Source organism: Melospiza georgiana, chromosome 17 (genome assembly GCF_028018845.1).
Source record: "Melospiza georgiana isolate bMelGeo1 chromosome 17, bMelGeo1.pri, whole genome shotgun sequence".
Classification (NCBI taxonomy): domain Eukaryota; kingdom Metazoa; phylum Chordata; class Aves; order Passeriformes; family Passerellidae; genus Melospiza; species Melospiza georgiana.
This window is the reverse complement of record NC_080446.1, coordinates 6,587,994-6,599,014: the sequence shown is the minus strand read 5'-3', so window position 1 is coordinate 6,599,014 and position 11,021 is coordinate 6,587,994. Positions and strand designations below refer to the sequence as shown.

The window sequence follows — 11,021 nt, the reverse complement described above, 5'->3', positions numbered from 1 at the left end:
ACCCAAGTGCCCAATAACGGCGCTGACAGTGCTAATAAAAAATCAATAACCATTTATTCGATACAGCTGTTTCATACATACAGTACAGGGAGCGCCTCGGCGCCGCTCGGAGCTGCTCGGACAGTACTCTCCAACTGAGGATTTGTCAATGATTAACAAAAGAACAGATCATCACAAATCGGGAGTTTATTATAAGATAGTTTACCGTTAAAACAATTTTATTTTTTGCAAATAAACACTTTTTTAATATATATATTTATATATTTATATATATGGTTACAAGTGATAAATTGAAAATTTTTTTTCCTTTTTTTGTGTTTTTTTTTTTCTGTTTTAATTTTTTCCCCAAAATACACTTATGCACTAATAACTGGCATCGACGAGAAACATTCGGATATGCCGTGGGATGGGTGTCACAAGGAGAGAAAGAAAAGAACAAAATGCTCTCAAGGTTCCTGGGGGTGGGAGATGCTCCAGGCTCAGGCAGCTCCATCCACTGCTGTGACACAGCCAACCTCACCAGGGCAGGTGTTGGAGCTGAGGTTCCCCACTTCCCCATAATCCAAGCTTTCCATGACTTCCCACAGGCTTGCAGCCCATGCCTGCTCCCATGGAGGGTTAACCCTTTCCTTGGGGACATGGGTGATGGGATGGTGGGTTTACCCAAAAGTGGAGGTGCAGGAGCACAGTGTCACAGTGCCCAGGGTGACAAAATCCCCAGATCCCATGGGTGATGGGATGGAAGGGGACAGGACAACTCATTCCCCACGTGGTCCCACAGCCTCTGCCTGTCCCTGTGGATCAAGGTGGATTCCCCTCTGGCACTGCCTCGCTGGGAGCACGTGAAGGGGCACAACCTGCTGGCCCCAGCAGTGACACTGTGGTGTCACCTGGCCCTGCCAGCTCACCTGTCGTGGCACTGGCAGGTGCTGGGGATCCCAGCATTGCTCTGGAACCTTCCCTGGACAAGCAGGAGAGTAAAGGATGCCTCATGGAGAAAGTGTGGTGGGGGAAACATGTTCCTCTCTGAGTGATGACTAGTGGGGAAAAAACCCTGAAGATTTCACTTTCTCATAGGAATTCCCTCCTGACCATGGTGCTGCCCTCACTGGGGCTGTGAGTGCTCTGAGGGTGACAGGGACAGCCCCAGCACTGCTGCTCCCACTGCCTGCCCTGAGACCCCAGATGGTCCCTGGGTCCCCTCCAGGCTGGTGTCACTCTGTGAGGCCACTGCAGCTGTCCCTGCTCCTGCCAGACACTCATCATGGAAGCAGGGGTGGATTTTGATCTGGACCTCACAATGACCCCCTGAACTGGCCCTTTCCCATGTCTACCCTGCCCTGAGAAGCTCCCAGGGCTTCCTGCCTGTGGAGCACAGTGCTGCCAGTTAATTTAATCAATGAGAAGCCAATTAATTGCATGTTAATGAGAGCACAGTCCCAGGCCATGCCCAAGGGGAGACACTGAGGATTGTGTGGTGACCATCCAAGCCAGCAGCCCCGGCTACCCAGATCTCCCTTCCCTAGGCCAGGACATGGAGCTCTCCTGGGGGCTTCCCTCCATGGCAGGACATGATTTTGGGATCCAGAGGCTCCCTCTGCACCCTCACAGAGATTTCAGTGCCAGACCTAGAGCTCTGCCTGTGCTCCCCTTGCTGCTGCTGCCTGTGAGCCGTTCCAAGCTGTCCTACAGCTCCCAAAGCTCTCCCTGCTCCCCAGGGAGGCAGGATCTACCCCAGTGACACCATCCAAACATGATCTGATGAAGTGCAGGAGCGACCAGGCTGAGCTGCAGTGACTAATTAAGCTTTCTCACTAATTGCCTCGAGGCCCAGCACAGCCAGCAATGCTCAGGCAGTTCCCTCAGCCACAGGCACGTGCCCGGCTCACTGAGCAATGCAGAGGGTGGATCCAGGTGCCAGAGCTGTGGACAGAGCAGGGGCCCTGGACCCTGAGAAGCCACCCTGGCTTCAGCCACCCCTGTCCTCCCTCCCTGGCTGGAATAACCTGCCAGTGGAGGATGTTAATTGTGACTGAGCTGCTGCTCACAGCAGGCAATGATACCGAGCCTCTGGTGGGCAACAAGGAGCAGTGAAGGAAAGCGAGGACTGAGGTTTGAATTGATAAAAGCAAAAGCAGAAGCTCCCCCTCTGATGCCTCTTTCCTGGCTCTGCATAGGGGAAAAATCAATTTAAGGTTTTCTGTTGTGCTACTGAGAGGAAACGTGCCCATTTCCCAAGGACCGAGGTAGCCTGGTTTTGTCTGGAGACGGGCACACCCCGGTCCAGGGATGGCTCCCCCGGGCTGGAGCAAGGTGTGATGACAGGGTCAGCAAAGGAGAGCTCCAGGGAAGAGCACAAGCAGGGATGGCACCCCAGGGACCTGCCACCCTGAGGAGGGTGGTCAGGGGCTCAGATGCATCTTTGGAAGCAGAGACTCCTCCTATGGTCGGTCCCAGCCCGAAAGGACAAGGGGAGTGTGAGGTGGCTGGGCAGCAACTGGGCTCATCCTACAGCAGGACCCATGATTGTCTCTCGATGCTGCCCCATCCCTGTGGCCACAGCTGGGGAACTGAGACTCCATTCCTCCCTCCTGGATGATGGCACCGTCAGGATGGAGCACAGTGGGACCCGGAATCACCCTTGGATGCCTCCAGGCTGGGGGGCAGCTCCTTGGCTGCCATCTCCCCCTGACCCTGGCACTGCCATCGTGTCTCTGCCATCACAGCACTCCAGGCCCGGCACACACAACCCCAGCACCGAGGCACAGCTCCCTCACTGCACCCCCTCCACGGCTGCGCTGCCACTCTCACGGTGCCCACAGCATTCCCACTACTTCCCATTAAACCCTCTATAGCCTGACCAGCTGCAGAGCACCCCTTCTCCTGCTCACACCGCCAGTGCACATCCCTCCCCCTGCTCCCTGCTCTGCCCGTGCCTTGCAGACAAACAAACCAACCCTGCCGAGCCCTCAGAGCCGCTCCCTGCCCAGCACCTTCCCCCGGAGCCGCGGCTGCAGGGGAAGCGCTGCCAACCCTCCCGCACCGCAGCATCCCCTCCCGGCCGGCTCAAACATCTTTGGAAACACCACCTGGAGCTGGGAGGCCGCTGGGCAGCCTGGCAGCTCCCCCTGGAGCCGCTGGGGAGGGTCCCTGCCCACGGGACCCCGCTGCTATTGCACTTCTCTTTCGCTCAAGCGTCACCAGGTTGGCGCAGGGGAGGGGAACCACGGGCCGGGGGAGGCAGCGGGGCCCCACCGAGGGCTATGTACATGGGCAGGGGGTGGAGAACGTTCCAGCTTCCTTGATCCTCTTTGTTTTCCAGTGTGAAACAAGGTCCGTGATTTGTTTAAAGTGGTTAACTGGTATTTTCTGTCTTTTTTTTTTTTTTCTGTCTTTTTTTTTTTTCTTTTTGTAAAAAGAGGGTGAGAGGAGGGTGGGGCGAGAGGAGGTGGGATGGGGAGGAGGGGACATAAAACTGGGAGAGACCCCCACCCTGTTACCCTGGGCTGTAAACGAATCCTCGGAGACGAGTCTCTGAGCTGCTCATTTCTCGGGCATCTTGCTGGCTCCTCCCTTCCGCTGGCTCGGGGGCTTCAGGCCGAGCTCGTCCCCCTCGGGGCTGCCCCGGGAGCCTTCCCAGTGCTCGAGGCTTTTCTTGTGATTAGTCTTTGCTGCCACGCTCTCTCTGCCCTTCGGGGACATTTCTGGAGGCCTCTCCTTGGGTTTTCTCCCCCTTTTCTTCCCGTTTGTGCTTTTCTTTTTCTCCTCTTTGCTGGAAGAAAGCTGTTCCCTGTTTTTCTTTTTCCGGCTGGCCTCTGAGGAGGTTCGGAACCAGTTCTGTGTCCGTGGGGTGACACGGGGGTTAGTGACAGTCCTGGGGGCAGGCACTGGAGCACCAGCACACCCACCCCGAGCCTGGCCCACCCCTCACCCCACTGGCATCACCTCTCTGAGGTCAAACTGCTCAGGCTGAGCTGCTGCAATGAGCCTGGGGGTGTCAGGGCCACCAAGGGGGACAGGGAAGAAGCCCCCAGGCTGTTAGTCAGCTCTGCTCTTAACAGACATGGATGGATGGATGGATGGATGGATGGATGGATGGATGGATGGATGGATGGATGGATGGATGGATGGATGGAGACAGCCCAAGGATGTGTGTGTCAGAGCAGGGACCAGCCCAGCCCAGCTCCAGCTGTTTCCTTACCTCCGAGTGAGCCTTGATGATGTGGTACTTGACGCCGCTCTCGGAGCTGAACTCCTTCTGGCACAGGAGGCAGCGGTACTTGCCCACTGAGTGCTCCCCCTGCAAGACACAGCAGCTCCTGCAGAGCCCAAAGCACCCCAAGGGGTGGCCCTCTCCTGGCCCTGGCCCTCCCATGACCTCAAAGCGACACAAAACAAACAGACACAGGTGGTTCAGACACTCATGACTGAACCACCAGATCTCTGACAGCCTCAGTGCTGGGTCAGGAGCTCACAGCCACATCCTCTTTCTGAGTTTCAGTGCATGCCACTCGTGCTGCTGTCTGTGTGTCCCCAACATCAGGTGATGGGGCCACTGCCCCCTGTCCTCGCTATCAGCAGATCTGTGATCCCCTGGGACTGAGCCACCATCAGATTTATGTCCAACACTCACCTCATTTTCCTGTTACATTGTCAAAGAGCCAGGGTGAGCACTGGATTCCTGTCACCAGCGCCCTGGTGGGATGACAGATCTCCTAGCTCTGCTGTAGGTCATGGCACGTGGGAGATAATGGGCTCTCTATTGATGAGGGGGTTATGGATGGGCCCCTCTGGGCCATATATTTCCTCCCTGGGAATTTCTCCACAGCTGTAAATCTTGAGTCAGACAGGTCTCTCATTTCAGGAGAGGCCAGGCCTGGCTTCAGGAATCCTCGTGCAAAATCATGCTGGTGCATCAATCCCCACTGAGCATGGGGTGCTGCCTGGGAGCAGCCTCTGCTCTTGCTCGGGCTCTGTGTATTGCAACCAGTTCTGCAGGATTTTAGAGTGGGAATCACAGACCAGTTCTGGAGGGGCTGTGATTGATTTATTTATGCCAAATTTGTTGGCACATGCTTTCAAAGTAAATCCTTCACCCTAAGGGGAAGAATTCTGCTGATGGCAGTGTGGGGGTCACAGAGCAATTCCCCGTTGCTGACTCCCAATACCTGGCCCCAGCTATGCCAGATCGAGAGGGTGCAGCTCTGTGCTTCATGGAAATGTTCATGCAAATCCTGGCTGCTTCCTGTGCATGGAACCAACCAGAAACCAGCTCCATTTTATCTCTGAGAAGGAGCTGTCCTAGTCTTGTGTGTTTGCTCTTTTATTCTGCATAAATCCAGCTTCTCCTGCCGGATCTCTGCAGCCCATTTTCTAAATGATCTCATTAAGGGCTGCTGTTCCAGCTAGCACTGGAGGAGTGCAGGAGTTGGTGTTTTTAATAACCACAGGGTATGTACTGGAGCTGCCTCCTGGAAGCTCCATTCAATGGAAGCTGCAGCTGGAAATGTTTCAGGGTATAAAGCTTTAGCAGCTCTTACTTGGTTCCAATTTGAGGGACCTACACAGAGCTCCTGATCCCTCCCCTGGGGCAGCTGCAGGGCACTGGAGCTCAGGGCTGCTCCATCCATCCAGTGGGAGGGCACTGCTCTCTGCACGGACCAGGTTCCAGACCCAGCTTATCCCAGGAGGCACCACACCAGCATCCCTCCAGCTGGGCTTCCAGAGGGGCTGTAGGGCTGCCCAAATTGATGGAAGAAGACTCCTGATTCCCACCTGCCTCAGGAAACATTCAGTTTGCAGCACTGAGCTCCTTGGCTCTGAGCTGCTGTGGCTGTGTGTGGTTGTGTGACATGCTGGCCATGCTTAGCCAAGGGCATGTGAGTGATCTGGGGGCTGCAGGGACCAGCTGGGCAGGGGCTGCTGTGGGACAGGAGGACATAAGGCAGGACTGCTGTGGGTCCAAGTGTGTCTGGAGTTCCCCATGATACTTTGTGTGTCAGAGGTCTGGGCTTGGGCGAGAAGCCTGTATTGTGGGACCATTTCTCTTCAACTGAATAGCAGCTACATCCCCTCTATCCCACCTACTCAGCTCAAGCCTCTCTGCCTCCATCTGCCTGGTGACAACTCACTTGGAGCAGCACTGCCAGCCAGACCTCCAGCACCACCATGCTTTAACCTGTGCCACTGTCCCTTGCCTTGCTCCTTCCAAACCAGCTGGGGGCGGGAGGGGAAGAGAAAACCCAACACCAAAGCCACCTCTGAGAAAAGGGTGTAAAAGGCAGGACCTACCTTGTTGCAGTTGGCCAGGTGAGCTTTCAGCCCCGAGACACTGGAGTAAATGGCTTCACAGCACTGCAGGAAAAAACAAAGCAAGGTTAGACACGATCCCCCTCATCCCCTGCCTTCCTCTGAGCTGTGGCCAGGAGCCTGCTGAGGCACCACGGCCACGGGCCCCGGCTGAGCAGTGTGAGGTTAATGCTCTGCGAGGCGCCCGGGGCTCTGGTCACACGTTTCCCATTAACGCTAATGGGAGTCATGTGGCCACATCCCTCTGCAAAGGGCTGAGAAACGTCTCCCCTCAATGTCTCCGTGGAAAAACCTACATTTGTGAGCTGTCGGGAGGTCCTGCTGGGCTACAGGAGCTCTTGGAGCCGCAGCAGAGGCTTAACAGAGAGGAGAAATCACCCAGGCAGCAGCATGACCAGTTTCTGAGCAACGTCTTTTCCAAGTGCCTGTGTATGACATTAATTAGGCAGCCCGGCTCCCCTGGCCTTGTGGGAACTGCCTCCTTCAGAACTCCCATTAGCAAGGCTTTGTTTGGGAAGATAAATCCAGGCTCAGCACCAGGGTGGGGTTCACCTCTCTGTCAGCTCGGGCCAAGGCTGTGTTTCACAGGGAGATGAGGCACACGCATCATGCCTGAAGCCAGTGCTTGTCTCAGGGCTTTAAAAAGCTTGGTTTAAATCTATTTTCGCTTAACTCTGGGAAAAGCAGGTTTTCTGCATCAAAAGGCTGTGCAGGATGTGCAGCCTTCACCCTGTCAGGATCTTAGGAGCTTCCCAAAGGCAGCTCCAGAGCTCAAACTGGGCAATGCTGCATCGTCAGCCCAAGGGTGGCCCTGTCCCCAAGCCCGGTGGCATCAGCACACAAGGAGGATCACAAAGGTGGGACATGCTTTAACCAGACACAGCAGCAAGCTCAGGGAAAGAAGGTGAAATGAGTGTCTGAGCATCACTGTGATCAGGGGCCCAATGAGAACCATTCTTAGTGGGTTTCTGCCCCCAAATTTCCCCCTTCCTCCTGCAGATGGAGACCAGCCACCCCACAGAAGAACAGACAATCCTTACGTTGTTAGGACAGTTGATGCGGCCCTTCTCCTTCACTTCATTCTTCCAGTTTTCCAGCAGCCTGGGATTGAGCTTTGGGAGCCCTGGCCGGGTGTAATTGAGCTGTGAACAATAGCAGTTGATTAGCAGAGCTGCACACCCCAGCCCAGTCCATGGCCCTGCCTCTTCACATGGGTCTTGCACTGCTCTGAAGGGAATAGGAGCTGAAAACTACTTGGGAGGCTTCCTGAGATGCCATTCTCCCCCTGGGCACTGCAGAGCAGGGAGGTGGCTCTGCCCAGTGCCCTGCCACCAGCGAGGAGTCCCTGGCAAACAGGAGAGGAGGCTCCTGCTCCCGGGTGCATGCCCACAGGGCCAGGACTGGACCCAGCCTTTTGGTGCACAGCCCTTCTGCCATGTTTTATAAGCAGGGGAATAAACAACCCTGCACACTGGCCAGAGGGGCCTCCATGGCTGCCTTCCATGGATGAATGGGCACAACCCGTTAAACAATGAAAGGCTCTTGTGTCTCTGCCTCTCCTTCTGGCAGGGCTGCTCCTTCCAAGTGCTTTTAATTAGCGCTTTATTAGCGACTTTGAGGGTTAGCATAGCAGGCTGGCCTTCCCAACTCCAGTTCTGCCTGTTCAGCACAAGCCAAGGCAGCTGTGGCAGCTCCAGGCACCTCCAGGCCTCCCAGCCACTGTGCCTGGCCCTACCTGCAGGGCTGCTCCCAGCCTGACCCTAAGCCCTGTGCCAAGGTCTGCAGGGGACACTGGGCTGCACAGCCACCCCAGCACAACTGCCAGCCCAGCCTGCTGAGCTCTGCTAGAGCTCACAGTGGGTGCTGCTTCAGTTCTGAGCCACAAACCTTCTGAGTGGGAGCAATGCATGGTGCAGGTGTGGGTACCTGAGCACCTGCCACTCTCCATGGGCACCTCCGAGCACTGGACCCAACTGCATCCCTGCATCCATGCTGGATGAGAGGATGCACAGCCACAAAGTGCTTGCAGAGGTGCAAACCAGGCCAAACATTCCCCGAGGTCCTGGAGCTGGTGGTTTGGAGGCAAAAGGAGGCTGGCTGGATTTCTTTTCCAGCTGTGACTTTTCCTGAACGTGCTGATAAAGCTGCATTTGGCCAGCTCACCCCAGCTGCTCCCAAACCTCCCTGCAAAGGGAAGCTGGGGATGTTGAAGGCTCAGATGCCAGCCCCTCCTTTCCGCTCAAACTGAAGTGATCCGTGTGCCCCTGCAGCCCTCCCCATGGCACGTGGCAGGGCACAGCTGGGTCAGGGAGCACTGGGCTCCATGTGAGGGGCAGGGGCACAGGGCCTTGTGAAACAGCTCTGTGAACAGTGCTAAGGACGGATGTGGATGTGGAAAACTCCCCCGAGCCCCAGTGCTGCAATTCTGTCGTGCTTCGCGGCTGGGGGAGATGCCAGCAGAGCTCTTTGAAGCTCTGGGATGGTGCATCTACCAAAAGCTTGGTCCCCAGCCCAGGGAAGGCAATGCCACCTCCAGGGTAGAACACAGGAGTCCCTTTTTGCCATTGATACTGAGAGCCAGGATGCCAAACAGCCTCCATAATTAAAACCCAATCAATCCCATGAATGAGCAAACATTAACGGTAACCGCACACAGCCCCAGCAACAACCTCTCCCTCTGCCTGTCCCCGGGGAGGAGGCGAGGGGGGATGTTCAGAGATGTGGACTCTGCTGCTCTGCTTTCCCACTCCAGAGAAAAATCCCTCCCTGCTCTCCTCCAACAGTCCTGCACAATAACATGCAAATCCCATGTCTTCCCAGGGCGCTGCGGTTCTGGGAATGTCAAAGTCATCTTTATGTCTCTATTAAGAGGAAGCCCCAGGCATGGAATATTTTATATTTTTTTTTCTTTTCCATTTATTTTCCTCAAACAGCCTGTAAGTGAAAATTTTCATGGCCAAATCATTAAACGACTACAACTGGTTTTGGCTACAGCCCATCTCTTGTGAACAGTCGAAGGATGCTGGGCTGGGAAGGTTTGTTTCCTCTGACTGATGGTTTTATTTAATTAACTTTCATATTTCAATCCTTTCTGCTCCCTAGACAGCTCTCCCCTTCCCCAAAATATATCACACTAAATGAGAACCATGCAGGACGTCTCAGCTGACAAGCACCCCTGAAGCCTCACCAGGTCCCCAGCACAAGGTACAGCTCTCCATCCTGTGGAAGTTGTGGGTGATGATGTGAAGGCAAAATGCACCCGGGGTGCTGGGCAGCAGCCAGGTCCCACTGGAGGGTCTGCAGAGCAAGGGAGGAAGGATGGACTCGGCCCCACAGCTGGAGCTGGGATCCGGTTTGGCCCCCAGTGCCACGAGTCTGCAGGGCTCGGCCTGGCTCCTGCCTGCATTGCAGGGCCATTGTTTTGGGGGACAAACCCAAGCCAGCCTCTTCTGCTCTGGAATTTATCCTGGTTCCAGTATAAAACCTCAAGCCTGGAGATGACTTTTCCCCTTTAGCTTTATGACTGGCCTACGGCTGCCCCTTGCTCCAGATCCCTGGCACCCCACGACACCAAACTCCACAGGGACGCGCAGACTCAATGGCTGCCCCTACTGACACTGAGACCCCAAGCTGTGGGGAGGCAAATGGAATGTCCATGTATCCCAGAGAGGAGCTGTGCATCTATCCCTGTGTGGCACAGCTCCTGCCTGGGCTGCAGGAGCCCATCACAACCTCCAGCACCTTGAAGCAAGGAACCTCACCTCAAGCTCCACCAAGAAAGTGTCACACTGAAACAGTGGAATATCCACAGCATTTTCTCCCCTTCTGCCTTTTAGATGCCTCTTCTCTCTGCTCTAGGAGGTTGTTTCTCATGCCCCACTACATCCCAGAGCCCACTGCCATGAGCTGGGAACCTGCAGCCTCAAGGCTGCTCATGGCAGGCTACAGCCCCAGCAAAGGCCAGAGGAGGGTCGGCATCATCTTCACAGAGCTTCTGCAGAGGGGATTTTTCCCAGAAAAGCAGCAGGGGTGTGCCCTTCCCCATCTGACATCCCCAGCAAGCGGCTGTTGTGAAACACCCCATCTGTTTCAGCTTATCTGGAGGCAAATAAAGATCGGAGCGAGAAAATAAGACTCCAGTGTATATTTAGAAATGCTGGATTTGGTTAGCAGAGACCGAAGGCAGCGCAGGGCCTGGGATGGAGCAGCAATCGTTTATTCTGCTGCCATTGCTTTGGTGTGAAGGAATCCATCCTCCCGGGGAAAGGCGAACGCATCCCACCACAGGCCACCAACGGCATCCAGAGCCAGCATCCCTCTGTCCCTGTCCCCGGCTGGGACCGGCTGCCACGTGGCCCCAGAGCAGGGGCTGCAGTGGGGCTGAGAACCCCTGTGTCCCATGGGCTTGTGCCTTTCCCTGGGAAAAGGTTTTGCTGCCTGGAAAAGGGATGGAGAGCGGTGGCTTTCTTCATCAGCTTCCTTGAAATCAGCACTGACTGCTGGGACCATGGTGGGGAATCAGAGAGTTCAGGGATGGACCTTGTCCTGTGTTGCAGGGAGTTTGGGTGTATCCGTCCACCTCTGGCTACAGACCTGAGCTGGGAAGCATTTGTAGCTCTGGAATCCTGGAAATCCCTAGGGCTTGCTGAAAAGTGAAGGAGCAGCTGCAATCTGCTGACATCCCTGACATCCCACTTCTCTCCGTGTCCAGT

The 11,021-nt window shown here is 55.4% G+C and overlaps 1 protein-coding gene across 1 annotated transcript in view; it reads right to left on the bottom strand.

Moving 5' to 3' along the window:
• Nucleotides 1-35: 35 nt before the first annotated feature.
• The window catches only part of ZNF512B (zinc finger protein 512B), a 30,027-nt gene continuing 19,041 nt past the window's right edge, over nucleotides 36-11,021 (bottom strand). Inside the window, exons 14-17 of the mRNA XM_058036125.1 lie at nucleotides 7,350-7,451; nucleotides 6,292-6,354; nucleotides 4,202-4,300; nucleotides 36-3,837 (exon numbers count right to left, since the gene is read on the bottom strand). Of these exons, the coding sequence (XP_057892108.1) occupies nucleotides 3,544-3,837; nucleotides 4,202-4,300; nucleotides 6,292-6,354; nucleotides 7,350-7,451 (558 nt within the window). The 3' untranslated portion in view covers nucleotides 36-3,543. The remainder of the gene's footprint in view (nucleotides 3,838-4,201; nucleotides 4,301-6,291; nucleotides 6,355-7,349; nucleotides 7,452-11,021) is intronic.